At 57.8% G+C, this 14,073-nt stretch overlaps 3 protein-coding genes across 3 annotated transcripts; 2 read left to right on the forward strand and 1 right to left on the reverse strand.

Annotated features, from left to right (window-relative positions):
- Positions 1-2,141: 2,141 nt before the first annotated feature.
- Positions 2,142-5,825, forward strand: EX895_001480 (uncharacterized protein; the record flags this gene model as incomplete). The annotated part of the gene is made up of 1 exon (XM_029882079.1): positions 2,142-5,825. The coding sequence occupies one exon, from the start codon at positions 2,142-2,144 to the stop codon at positions 5,823-5,825; it is 3,684 nt and encodes a 1,227-aa protein (XP_029741680.1).
- Positions 5,826-6,127: 302 nt separating this feature from the next.
- EX895_001481 (uncharacterized protein) lies at positions 6,128-8,914 on the reverse strand (the record flags this gene model as incomplete). Its single annotated transcript, XM_029882080.1, has 1 exon — positions 6,128-8,914. One exon carries the CDS (start codon positions 8,912-8,914, stop codon positions 6,128-6,130), a length of 2,787 nt encoding a protein of 928 aa, XP_029741681.1.
- A 762-nt stretch (positions 8,915-9,676) lies between these two features.
- Positions 9,677-13,798, forward strand: EX895_001482 (uncharacterized protein; the record flags this gene model as incomplete). Its single annotated transcript, XM_029882081.1, has 1 exon — positions 9,677-13,798. The coding sequence occupies one exon, from the start codon at positions 9,677-9,679 to the stop codon at positions 13,796-13,798; it is 4,122 nt and encodes a 1,373-aa protein (XP_029741682.1).
- Positions 13,799-14,073: the final 275 nt, after the last annotated feature.

The raw sequence follows: 14,073 nt of genomic DNA on the forward strand, positions 1-14,073 counted from the left end.
TGACGGCGAACAGAGAAGCGTCGCGTATTCTAATGTACCGCCTACCGAGCCTTGTGACCGTGGCGTGTATTGATAGTCTTGTACTCTGCTTTTGCCGGATTGGGTCGCACCTGCACTTTTAGCTCAAACGTGCAATGACGAGGTCGGCAAGCTTTGAAACGGCTTAGAGAGAGCAGAGACCGAGTGCCGAGTGCGAAAAGCGAAGCGATCCAGAAGTGTGGGAATCGCCGTCGCTTTGCATGCAGTAAGTACTGACTGCTGTGGCAAACAGAAACTCAAACTTAATTGACCAAAAAGATTTTCTTGGCTAGCTGCTGCTCGAGTGTGTGTATGTAGCAGCAAGCAGGCGTGCAGATTCGATCTGAGACCAAGTCGATGGCGTTTGCAATTTGCTTCGCCTCTTTGCGTTTCCACCGCGGAATCTCGCGGTCGCCAGCTTGGGATTTCCTCGCTCTCCAGTCGGAATCAAAACATCAACCCAGCATTGTGCAACATGGCTGCACACCACAACATGCATCTGGTCATCTCGCCAAAGCATCCTGCGATGCTGCAATGCACTCGATGAATTCGCGGCCCGCCCAGGTCTTGTTGTTGTTGTTTCTGTCGGTCGCGCATTGTCGATGAGACCCGCAGCTGCACTGCACGCAAGATTGTCGATCAATCAATCGTCCACCACCACCACCACCACCCATCGCCGCATGGAGATAGCGCGCGCTTCCCTAGTTCTCACCAATCTCTAAGCGAGATCGGGGAAAAATTGACATCGGAACCACAATGAACCCCTTGCAGCGCTTCATTAGTACATGTGTTCGTTCGTTCACACGATTAGTGTCTGCAGACAGCCTTGCCTTGTCTTATGCTCAGTCTCGCTTGCCATGACCGCATGATCGCCGAGCTTCCCAGCTCTCCCCCGGCCCAACCAATCACTCAGGAGCAGTAGATGTTGTGTTGGGCGTCGGCGTTGTCAATGCAACCGGGTTGGTGGCTTCCCATCCTGATTGGTGGCGGAGAGGCATCGGCGTCATCGTCCTGTCATCAGCGTATGCGCTTAACCCCTTTCCATAGAAGCTTTGCGTCACCACCATCTATTGCAAACAACACACCGGTCCGGTCAGCTATTGATGGCAGCGCGCTTCGAACATCGCTTAGTTGTTACATTAGTCTTGACGAACAACATAGGAAAAGAGAAAAAAAAAAACGAAAATCGAAGTGCTACTGGTATTGTTAGGCCGAAGTCGACCTTCCTGATTGGGCAAGCGCGTGGTGTCGCCTGATGTGCGGTGCCCCTGTCACACATTCAAATGGTAGCTGTCAAGCCTGGAACCGGTTTGAAATGGCCAATACAACGCGCACAGGGGTTCGACTTTGACATTTTTCAAGCTCAGAAGCTTGGACCCTGAAGTCAACCAACAAGGGTTGATTTGATGTCCAACCTCTTTTCCCTCTCCGCCCATCAAGCTAGACTCCTTGGTTCGTCATGCCACGGCACCCTGCAATGAACAGACGTCTCTTGTGCGTCAACCCACTGATGGTCAGTAGATACTTCGTGAAACTACGTGGTGAGAGCGATTTCTGAGATGCGTTAACCGCCTCGATGGTGTCTGCCAAACAGGTCGTGTGGAGAAGGGTCATAGAGCATGCATTCATCACGAGCAACAGGCTTTGGTTCGAGTGTCGTTCGTTGGTCAGGCATTGTACTTCCCATTGACTCCTATTCTCCGCCGTTTGCATTGCCAGCCTTGCTCGCTTCGCTTTCTGACAGCCAAACAACCAAGTCTTGGCAGCCTCCAGCCCTGGCTCCTCCCCACACTCACCAACACCTTGGCCTGCTCCTTCCGCCGTCAAACAGACTGTCAGACTTCTTCTCGTATCCCCTCATGGCCACCTAGCTAGACATCCTTACTTCTTCCATCTTTTGTCACCGCCCTCACTGGCTCAACCCATCTCGTCATCATGTTCCGCCAATTGCACCTTTACTGCTAGTCTCAACACTTCCGACACCCTGGGCAAGTGGGCTGCATTTGCCAGCTCGACGGCTCGGAGTAGACCGGCTAGCACCAGCATTGCAGCCGTTACTCGAGTAAACCGTTCATTTCTGCGAGTGTAGCCTGCAGCTGCAGCCCTCGTTACAGTCGCCCATCATGGTCAACATGACCTGCCCCACCATCCCGGACAAGCCCACCGATCCCAAGCCCTTCTTCGCCAATGGTCAGATCGACTTCAAGGCGCACGACGTCGGCTGGCTCATCTGCGGCATCATGGCGCTCATCGCCACCATCTCGTCCTCATGGCTCATCTGGAAGCACCTCACCTACTACACCTGCCCCCAGCAACAGCGACACATCGTTCGACTCCTCATCATGGTACCCATCTACGCGATTGTCTCGTTCATGTCATACCTATTCTACGAGCAGGCGCTCTACTACCAGACCATTCGTGACTGCTACGAGGCTGTCCTCGTTACTTCGTTCTTCTATCTCATCCTGGCTTATACGGGCGATACGCGTGCAGAGCAGCATGCAGTGTTTCGCAACCTCGATGTCGGCGATCGCTTCTGGGTGTGGCCGCTGGGGCGTTGGAAGTACAGGCCCGAGGGATTGCACTTTCTGTGGCTCATGAAGATCTGCGTGCTGCAGTACGCCATCATCCGACCACTGTGCACTTTCATTGCTGTTGGAACCGAGTATTTTGGCTACTACTGTTTACACAGCTGGATGCCGTGGTTCACGCATGTCTGGTGTGCGCTGCTCATCAGCATCTCTGTGACGGTGGCCATGTACTGTCTCATTCAGCTCTACATGCCAGTGCGCAAACTTGTCGATCCATACAAGCCCGTACTCAAGTTTCTCTCGATCAAGACCATCGTCTTCCTCACCTTCTGGCAGGACACACTCCTCTCGTTTCTCGTCAGCTTCGGCGCCATCAAAGAGACTGACTACTTCACAGCAGAGCAGATCCAGGCTGGCATCAATGCGCTGCTGCAGTGTTTCTGGATGCTTCTGTTTGGGTTCATCCACATCAAGGCGTTTAGCTATCTGCCCTATCGTCCCGAAGATCGCGCACGCACGACCAAGAGGGGCAAGGCGTTGCTCGACTCGCTCGACTTCCGCGACTGGTTCTACGAGATGAAGGAGAGCACTCGCTATGTCGCCGCCAGATCCAAGGGCAGGAACTACACGCTGGCAGAAGACCTGCGTGCCAAGCGCCACGAACATCTGCTCAATGCGTTCGGCAAGCATCGCACCGCCAACCTCGAGACCGAGATCGATGTGGAAAAGGCCACCATGCCGACGTTTTGGAAGAATCCGGAGGATGCGCAGTTCTGGACACCTGGCGATGACTCGAAGCACACCGCATCGTACGTCAAGACGCACACTGCGGATGATTCGATGCCAAGTCAAGGTAGACCATCTGCTGCTCGTGACGGTGGCAGGCTAGTTGAGCACCCGCGCGAAGCTCATGCCCAACGAGCCGCCGAGTTGCAGAGACTGGTCGCTGAGCTCGACCTGCAGGAGGTCGATCAGTCCATCGTCGGTGTTCAAGATCACGAATACGGGTATGACGATGAGAGGTACGAACGCGCTGCACTCATCCACCAGCATCACGAGCCTACCTCTCGAGCTTTCCACCACCTCGACTCGCCAGGCAAAGACGACGATAAGCACCCGGAGCTCACTCAGTACCATGCTGCGACCGTTCAACTCGCCAACATTCCCTCGCTGACCTACGACCAAGCCGAGACGCCACACGCTGCCGATGCGGTGCAAGAGGAGGACGCAGCAGCACCAGCAGCACACGCGCGACAGAGCTCTCGCACTGCACCCGGTGTAGGTGCCTTTGGCATCGCCTCTTGGTTCGGTTGGAACAGCAGCACAGACCCACACGAAACGCAGCAGCAGCGCACGGGGAACAGCGCCGCTAACGGCTATCTCCAGCCGGGCGAAACGTACGGAGCAGATGCACAGCTGCGGTCACCCGACGCTGAGGGCACAAACTGGTGGCGCAACTACTGGGACCGTGTTTCGCACGCAGGTAGCCGCGAGCCGTCCGTTGCCGGAATCGAAGACGACGAAAAGGAGACAGCTGCCCCACCGGCAGTCATGCGCCAGGTCACGGCAGGATCGTGGGGTATCGAGAACATCATTCAGCAGGCGCAACAACAGCAATCACGCTTTGAACGTCAGGCCGCAGGAGAAAGCATGTCCGGACCGCTTGCTGCTCCTCCGGCTCTCCGGATCGAAACGCGTGGCAAGCACGCAGGGCACATGAGCCTGGACAGCACAGCATCGCCCTCCTCGATAATCAGTCCACACACCGATTCGCCGCTGTCGCGACTGATTCAGACGTCGCGCGATTCGTTCAGCTCGCTCAACCGCGACGAAGTGCGAGAGCAGCTTGCTGCATCGTCCTCGAACTTGAGCCCGAGAAAGGCCGATGCGGCGGCAACGACGACGACGGCGAATCCGACGATCAGAGCGGTGACGGCAACGTCTCGCCCAACAGTCGCGCCTAGGGCGTCGTCCTTTGCCGCCGCGTCATCGAAACAGGCCAGTGTCAGCCGAGTCACTTCGACAACTACTCGATCCGGTACCGCCGCCGAAGCAGCAGCAGCGATGCCGCTCGCCTCAGCAGACATGTCATCGACGACGACGGGGAGCACCGCAAAGCATCCGATCGTGTTTGCAGACGCCCTCGTCGAGCAGCCTGTTGCGGAAGACGATCCAGTTGCCACAGAGGTAGCCGCCAAGCCGCTGCCACCGGCTGTCGGTCCCAAGGGCAAACTGTTCAACCTCGTTCTGCCGTCGCCTCTGTCGCCAGCCCGGTATCCGTACGGTAAAGAGGGTGAAGCTGCGCCGGAGGAGAACAAAAGTGGGTCGTCGAAGCACCAGCCTCAGCGGCAAAACAGCGAAGCTAACGACGGAGCAGGGACGCTGAAGTGGGTAAACCAGAGCAAACCACAGAAATTTTCCGCGACTGAAGCGTCCTCGGTCGATGCGGCGGCGGTGAAGCTGCCCAAGGGCAAGAACGTCATCACTGTGGGAGGGATGAGTCTTGCGCAAGCCAAAGCGGCGCAGGAAAAGGCTGATACTCAAGCACATGCCCAACAGCAGCAGGAGCAATCTCGTACACGTTCCACCGCCGCGCCTGTCTCAGCACCAAAGTCGATCCTGCTCGAAGGCACGACCGCCAAGCGAGAGGGGAAGCTGGTCTTGCCCGCACCCTCCCGGTTCACGGGCGCGGGTGAAGATCCGTACCTCGCTGGGCGGAGCGCTGTTGTCGACCGACGCCCCCCTGCCGCCAACAGACAAGCCAGTGGCGGTCTCAAGAGCGCCACGAGCGTCGTCACCTCCTCGGCGCAGACGAAAATGTCGTCGGCAACGACGTTTGAAGTGGGCAGCATCGTCCCGCGCCAAGCTGTGCGTGCATCCATGTCGCCAAGCACGACTGCACCGCCGTTGAGCGGCTACTACGAGTCCCTCCGGCGATCCCACGTTGACGTTGGTGGGTCCAACGGCAGTGGTGCACAACAACAGCAGCAGCAGAGGCACTCGTACGTGCCGAGTGTACACGGCCCGCCCATGCTGCCGCCCCACCCTGGCCTCCACCTGCAGCAGCAGCCGCGAGCAACTTACTCTCCTTCACACGCTCCTCCGCAAGCAGCACAGTTCGCACCCGCATCGCACCTCGGTCGCCCCGTGCACGCACCCGCTCTACACAGGCAATACCCGGAGGCACAGCAGCCCTCATACCCTAACCCGCAACACCAGCCAAACCGCGTCCAGCAGACAAGCCGACAATTCCAGTTTGAATACTATCAAGACTAAGTCCTCACCCTCAGCATTGACTCGAGCGCCACACGCATGCCCGAACGACACACAAATGATGACCTGCCTATTTGTATACCTCTGCTTAACGAAATACCACGTACCAATGACGATACCGATACCGACACATGATGCCTCTAGATTCAGGAACGCGTTTCTTGAAGCCTAACGTTACCTTCAGCTGTCCACGTCCACTCGAGTGTGCACACACACCATCCTGTTGAAACCACATGGTCTTCTACGACACCATCTTGAAGCTGCCACGCTTTTTGAATTAGGGCCGCAGCAGCACCGCTCTATGCCTACTCGTCAGTGTCGATGCGCCCCTCGCAGCTGCCACATGTGAAATCTCTGCCCTCGCCCTCTCCGCCTGCATAGTGAGGCACCTTTCGGAACCCAGCGGTCAGCGAGCGCAGCTCATCCCTGCGCAACAGCTCGTCAAACAGATACATCTGCTTCAGCATCCGCCCCTGACTGTCCATCGTTCGCAACGTGGCCCACAGTTTGCCGTTGGCCGAGCCGTCGTATTCATCTTCTCCCTGAAAGGCATTTCTCCGCTCCACCGCCTCGTCTTCTTCGAGTTCTGACGTGCCAGCCGAAGTTGAGCCGTAGCCATCGTTCCTGTACCGGTGCCGGTGCCGGGCGTAGTCTACGGAGTGTCGAGAGCCGAGATTAGAGCCTTCCATCCCTTCGTCAGAGACCGAGGATGAGCTGGTGGGCGTGTGGGCGTCGACATCGGCATCCAACCCCGATACTGAGGAGGCGGAAGACGCCGAAGGCAAGAGATCAGGTGAAACATGCGAGAGCGAGTACGTGCCGATGTGGCGGTCGTGGTGGTAGCCCAATGGCGCTGCGGTGCTGTACATTGGATCATTTCGCATGGCGGTCAAAAAGTCTTGCACTGTGGCTTGACGTGGTTCCCGGGCACCTGCAGTATTGGCCTCAAAGTCAGCGACGCCATTCTGAGCATCTCCGTTGCTACTGTCGCCGACTTCAGTTGGGTGGTAGGCGCCTCCTACATGTGCCTGTTCGCCTTGACTCTGTTGATCGCCTTGATTGTCATCTTGGTCCTCATCGCTGTCGTTGATGTCGTTGATGCCGACGTCGCCTTCGTCTTCGTCGTCAGAGTTCGTTTCCGACTCGTCGGATGTATCGTCCAGCGGTATCTTGGGAGGAAGAAGGAATCGAAAACGCGTACCTCCGGTCTGGATTGCTTTTTCGCGCTCCGCGTAGATATCTAAGGAGTTCAATGGCGCAGCCGAGTGAACGTCGATCTCCGAGACGATACCGGCAGTCAAGATGAGGGGTAGAGTGGGGTGGATGAGGGCCGTGTTGATGATGCTTCGGCCGCCGCACAGCACAAAAGCCTGCTTTTGGATCCTGGCGGGTCGCACAATGTTGTCGGCACGTAAAATGGACCCGGCACAATAAGCGACTTCTGAGTCGTGGTCGACGTGCCTCTCTGCAACCATGCCAGCTTCAAAGTCGCTGTCTCCGTCGCTGTCCTGTTCATCTTGGGCGGTCTGAGAGCCGCTTTGATGTTGGACTTGAGACCTTGCTTCCGACTGGGTCTTCTGTTGTCTCCTCAGAACATGCAGCCTAGAGTTCTCTCGGATCCATTGTCGTCGGTTGACAAATTCACGCCGAAGCAAAAGCTCGTCGCGGTCTGGAATCTCGAAGACGTAAGCGCGGAAGTCGTCGCTTCCGATGGCGTAGTGGAGCTTGCCGGTGTGAGCCTGCAGACCGAACGAGCCGTGCTTGATGGTGCAGCAGGATGAAAGCCTTTTCGGTGCGGTGGGGGTGCCGACGGGTACGCCTTGCCATTGATAATATTGATCCTCAACGAGATCCTCTGCGACGGTGGATTCGAGTGTAAGGAGCGGATCCGGGTCGTTGACGCTGTAGATGGTAGGGTGGTAACGTGAGATGCTCGAGGCCAAGAAATGACCTTGTGGATCGAAACAAATGCTGTTGGTCTCGGCGGCAGCTGCGATGAGGCCGCGAGTGGATGAATGTTGCATCAGAGCGGTGTGGTAGCTAAGAACAGCATCCTTGCTGGAGAGAGGGTGATTCTTGTCCGACGAGAAGCACTGGCGCACGTCGTAAAGTCGTGTGCTGCCGGTGATACGACCGCAAGTAGCAGCAGCAAACGTGTTGCCGTCCGAAGCGTTGGGATTCCACTGGACGGATGAGAAGCCAGCAACAAAGTCGGAACGAGCCGCGGCAACGCTGTCGTGTGGGATGCGAATATCGATGAGTTTGAGCTCGCCGCCATCGTCGCAGCTCAAGAGCAGATTCGGGTTGGTCGGGTGGGCGGAAAGCTGAGGAACCGAGTCGTCGTGTGCGCCAATAGGGTTGGCATTGAGCGGTGATCTGCCTTGAGGCGCACACGGAACAGCGCCGCGAATAGGGATCTGCGAGTGCTCGACATCATAGTGGAGGATCTGACTGTCGTTGCCGGTGGAAAAGAGGTATTGGTTCTGGGCAGACCAGTCGAGGGAGAAGATGTTGGATTCGTGTCCTTTCAGGACGAGCAGCGGAACGGTCTGGGCGTCGTCGCGTAGATTGACGAACAAGTCGCGAATGTGGATCTCCGTGTCGTCACCCGCACTTGCGAGCCACCTTCCCTGTCCTTTGGAGATGGCCAGCGCATTGACGCATGACGTATGCCCTCGGAGCGATCCACGGAAAAGAAATTGTGACGCTTGTATGTGCTGCTGCTGAGCCGAGTAGCGATAGCTGAGCGCCTGGCTCAGGGTATGTGCAGAGCCAGCAAAGGGCAAGCGAGGTGCGGCAAGCACGTTCGAGATCATGCCAGTACGAAGTAAGAAGCGCGAAGAGCCAATAGAAGACGCGAGCGATGATTGCGGTGTGGTTGGAATCCAGTTGGGATCCACAGTGTCGCCCTCGAGACTTGCGATGTGCTCGCCGTGTTCCAAGATATGCGCCACATTGTTGCTGCCTTTGCCTTGCAAACGCCGCAGATTTTTCGAAGAACCACTAGACAGCTGATCCAAGTCGGCCTTGTCAACAGAAGCGGGCGAGTCGTAAAAGTAACCGCTGCGGGTTCGTTTGCTATGAGTCGTCATCCTGTCGGGTCAGACGATCGGATAGGACGCCCTACGTGTCGTCAGTCACGATCCCCATCGTCGTTTTGCTAGGAAAGCTGCCGAAGAGGTGAAGATGGTGGTGGATTAGCGAGTTGAAGTGTGTGGCAGTGAGTGTGAGAAGTGAAAGAGGCCAAGAGTGAGTCTGACAAGGTGAGCCAGGAAGCGATATTGCTGCAGGGTGCAACAGCGGAGGCACCGAGCCCCGCTGCTTAGCACAAAAAGGCATCCGCAAGAGCACGACCTGAACCTGAGTCGGCTTTTGCTTGCCTTCTGAGTTCTGAAAAGAAGAGCGAGAAAAAAAAGGGCCGGAACCATTCCGATCAAAGCGCCGTGGCAGGATGCGAAGTTTGTGACTCTTCTTTCTGCGCTCTCTCTCTCTCTCTCGCGCGCTCATAACCACGCGTTACGCCGTACCTTTCGGACTTTCCGTCACTGCGTTCTATCTGAAGTGCGCATACTTGTCAGAGAGACGTATACAACTGGTTCACGATCAACAAACAGCTCTCAGTCACTCAGCTGTCAAGGAGCTACAGTCACAAGCCAGGCCGGAGTGGATCGAGCTGAGTTCGGTTATTCCTTGCCGACCAACACGTTGTCTGACTCGACTCGACTCGCATCCCTTCCCTCCGAACGCATCTATCGGACCTTTCTGCCTTCTCCACACAGCGTGACTCGTCTTGGTTGTCTTCAGCACCGCAGTCGGTGACATCGCCGTAGTCACTGATCGCACGTAGTTCTACCATGGATTTGTCCTCAGAGCCACGCTCACTCAAGCGTCAACGCTCTCCCTCTCCTGCTCCTCCGCCGAGGCACGCGCAGACGCAGCTTCCACACTTCCACGAGCTCAACACCAAGCAGCAGCGACATCCTCAGCCGCTTCCACACCATCACCATCCTCACTCGGCACGCAACGACGACGCGGAATCCTACTCCCGCTCCATTCATTCGCGATCTCACTCGTCGGCTTACTCGCAGCATCATTCGGACTCGGAACGCGAAGATCACGACATTGACGCTGCTGCTCCTTCCCCGCGACAAGCAAGATCCCCCTATGCTACGAGTGACCTGCGCGGTTCTCCATCCATCGCGCTCGACCACACCGCCTCGCCCTCTTCACGTACCCATCCACTCATCGCTCCTCGGCCTGCACCGTCCGCAGCATCTGTCACTTCTGCAAGTGCATCTTCAGCACGCTATCTTGGTCAGCACCATCATGTCATTGGCCACGCTTCAACGCCCTACTCTGGCTTAGTCCATCCCTCTTCGCATCCCTATCCGGCCACGTCGTCCTCTCGCCACAACAACAACGACGCCACCTCTTCACCCTCCGCGCCCCAATCCCATCGACCGCGCTCGCCGCTACAGCATCCAACTGAAGCTGCCCCGTCGACCCCATCCCAGTCTTCAGCCAAACCAGCCCGCGCTCTCACCACTCTCGGCTCGTCGCACCTCTCAGATCTCAAGAGTGACCTTGCCTCCATCATTTCACCACATCAGCGCGCATCATCCAGCCCCTCATCTCAATCTCCTACCAACTCCGGCCGTAACATGGACGCCCCAGCCTCGGTAAGAAGAGATGATACTCTCAACGCCTCGTCCGCCGAGCCTCCGGGCTCAGCTTCCTCGACGCCTCAAGTCAAAAAGGAGCACCCTTCGACACCCTCTGAAAAGCCGCGTGGTGGCCAGGCTTGCCTTGAATGCCGTTTGGCCAAAGTCCGATGTCTACCTTCAGACGACGAGGGGAGTTGTCAGCGATGCCAGCGCTTCAGTTTTGAGTGCCTCTTTGTCCAGCACAAGCGCGGCAGGAAACCAAAGAGCAAGCTCCAAGGTCGTGATCTCACACTGCTGGCAGAAGCTGCCTACGCCACCAACGCGTCCCCGGTCCAACAAAACGCTCGTCTCGGTGCACGCAAATCCGCCTCAGCAAGCAGCATCACAGCGTCTGCCACCAATCCAGTCAAGACCGGGTCTGCCTCTTCCGCCGCTTCTCCCGGGGTGCGATGGAGCTCGGCTCCCGACAGCGCCTTTCCTGCACCTCCCTATTCAGCGGATCACAACGGCATGGCAGCTCCCTATGCGGATGCGCGGCAGAGCATGGACCTGGACGAGGACACACGACGTGCTGTCTCTCCAACTTCGGGGTTCTTCTCCAAGAAACAGCCCCTGTCTGCCTTTGCACCTCCACCCGACAGTCGCAATGCTCTCGACCCCAAAAACCTTTTTGGCGTAGACGTCAGACGCATGACCCAAGCCATGCAGCAGGCGATGCGTTCTCTGGAGAGGAGGAGAGGCGCTCCGTACACGCTCGTCACCAACAACATGATCACCAGCGTCGAAGGCAACGACGACGATGCCAACAGCGAATTAGGTGCAACCCCTCCGCCTCCAGGCACCACTACCGCCGCCGACACAAACGCTGCCAATGAAAGCTTCGAGCTCATTGCCGAACAGCCCTTGACACTGCGCGTCATGCTCAAACCGTTCGAGGTCTCGGACCAGCCCGATTGCGGAACGCCTGGCATTGTGGCCGACGACCGCAATCCGCTGGCTACGCAGTGCACCCAGCCCAAATTCGACGATCCTATCACTGAAGGCATCCTCACCGAGCCGGCAGCACGGGCGCTCTTCGACCTCTTCATGCACGACTGCAATGCGTGGAGCGGCGTGTTCGATCCGTCGCTGCATACACACGACTTTGTGAGGAAGCGATCCTCATTTCTCTACACCGTGCTGCTCTACGTCGGATCGCGATACTCGAAAAGGCCAGCGGCTCAGCATCTCATAATGCGCGCGCAACGCAACGAGCATGTCCCGGAAAGCGACTGGGACCTTGCCTATGAAGATCCGTTGACGGATCGGAGTCCGAAGGCAGCCGATGAGTATGCACTGCAAATCCGGCGTCGCATCCACGACCAGGCGCGCCAGCATGCTGCGAGTGCCTTTGTCGATGGCGATCGCACTGTGCTGTGCTGCCAGGCGTTCTTCATCCTCGCCAGCTGGAAGCCGCTTGACGACGGTCTCAGTGTCATTCAAGTTGGCTATGCCTTCCGTCTGGCGATGGACATCCAGCTTCACGCCGAGATGCCCAGCTGTGTCAAGCCAAACGAGTCCACCTTGGACCAGGCAGGGCGACAGCGGTACGAAGCGGTGCAAAGACGATTCCGCAATCGACAGAGGACGTTTCTCATGCTCTTTGTGCAGGACAAGTCGCAGCAGATCTCGAACAAGATCACGACTCACTCGATTTCGGCCGACAACGTGCTCATCCGTCGATGTCAGACGTGGTGGAAGAACGATGGCTCGATTCCTACGGATGCCTTTGTTTGCGCATCGACCGATCTGCGCCGCATTCAGGGCAAATATGTCGAGCTGTACGATCGCATCGAGGCGCTCACCTCGGCGACGTCGGATGGACCCAGCATCATGATGCCTGCCTTCCTCTCGGACCTGTACGAGTGGAACGCACGCTGGCACGAAGCGCTCGGCTTGCGCGAGGATGCGGCGGACGAAGAGGCGCAGCCCGACGATCCCGTCGCGTATCAGCGTCGATGCCAGCGTCTATGCCTCAAGCTGTGGAAGGATAACATCAAGACGTATGTCTCTTCGCTCGTGCTCAAGTCGAGCCTCAAGCAGGCGGCTCTGCAGGAGCACCAGGAGATTGTGCGCAACCACCATCGGCGCTCCACGACGCGAGAGAAGGAGGAGCGCGACTCGGTCTCGGGCAGATCGCACCTGTCGAGCGGCCTCGACCCAGGGATGGTGAATCTCATGGCCATGCCTGCCTTTTGGCCGTGTGTCGAGGGGGCGCGAGGTGTGCTGGAGACTCTGTGTGCTCTCCCGCCGCAACGGCTGCTCTCGGCGCCGGACGCAACGATCATGCAGACGACGCATGCAGCCGTGCTGCTGTGCAGTCTGGCTACCGTCAAGTCGCAGCCGCCGCTCGGGCCGGGGTATTTGCGGTCCAATATTCAGCTGATCGATCAGACGAGTGCTGCATGCCGCCGAGCTAGCATTACAGAGGAGGATACGGTGTTGCATGTTGCCAAGTATCTCGAGTCGCTGTTGCGGCCCAGGAATGCTGTGCCTAGGCACGCTGCTGGAGCCGGGGCCGACCGACGGAGCGCGGGTAAGGCGAGCCATGGCGCACCGGCTGGAAAGGCCGGGAATGCGGGTGAGAGCGCCACGGCGTTGGGTGGGCAGAGCTCGCTATTCGGCAACGCCAACGGAGGTGGTGGTAGTGCAGCGTTCGGGTCCGGTGGTAATGGCGGCGGTGCCGGTGGCAACGGAAACGACGGTGTGGGTGCGTTGAACGGCGGAGCGATGGCGGGAGGGGCCACTTCCACTTTGGGTGGAAGCGGGTTTGCGCAGTCGACCAACTTTACGCTGCTCTCGAACAACACCGACATGTTTTACTCGGGCAACATCTCTGGCGCACAGACGGCCAGCGGTGCACCGGCAAGATGGTTCAACGGCGGGAGCGCAAACTCAACAGCAGGTGCGGCGCCTGGGCAGGACAATGGTGGAGGGCTGTTTTTCAACAATGGCAGCAGCTTTGACAGGGAAGGGTTGGACGCGATCGCGGCCGCGGCAGCGGTAGCGCAACAGAACGGTGGCACGGGCGCTACGGGCATGGACATGGCCGGAGTCGGCTGGTCGTCGACCATGGGGCATCCGCCGCCGTGGAACAGTCTCATGTTTAGCGGTGGCAGTGGTGGACAAGGGGTCGGCGAGTATGCGGGCAACGGTGGTGTGTTTCAGCAGCAGCAGCAGCAGCAGCAGCAGCAGCAGCCGGCGGAACCACAGCAGTACAAAGATCCAGCGGACGAGACGCTGAGAATGTTGTTGCGCTTTTTGGATGGCTAGCCTTGCTCACGGGGTACAGTACAATGGAATTGCATTGGAGCTGAGCTGCTTGTGAGGTGTGAATCTACGAGACGGCAAGGGGCGCGTGTGTGAGAGGTGGTCTGAAAGGAGGAGGTGGCGGTACTGCGAAATGCCGAATGAAAATGGGGCTATGAAAAACAGAGTCGCCGCGTCCTGCCACACAGTCGAACAAAGACTTTGTCGAATCCGGACTCGGACGGACTCAGTAGCACACCGCATGGAAGCAGATCGTCACCCGACACAGTTCGTCCGAC

The sequence above is a fragment of the Sporisorium graminicola genome, chromosome SGRAM_11 (genome assembly GCF_005498985.1).
Source record: "Sporisorium graminicola strain CBS 10092 chromosome SGRAM_11, whole genome shotgun sequence".
Classification (NCBI taxonomy): domain Eukaryota; kingdom Fungi; phylum Basidiomycota; class Ustilaginomycetes; order Ustilaginales; family Ustilaginaceae; genus Sporisorium; species Sporisorium graminicola.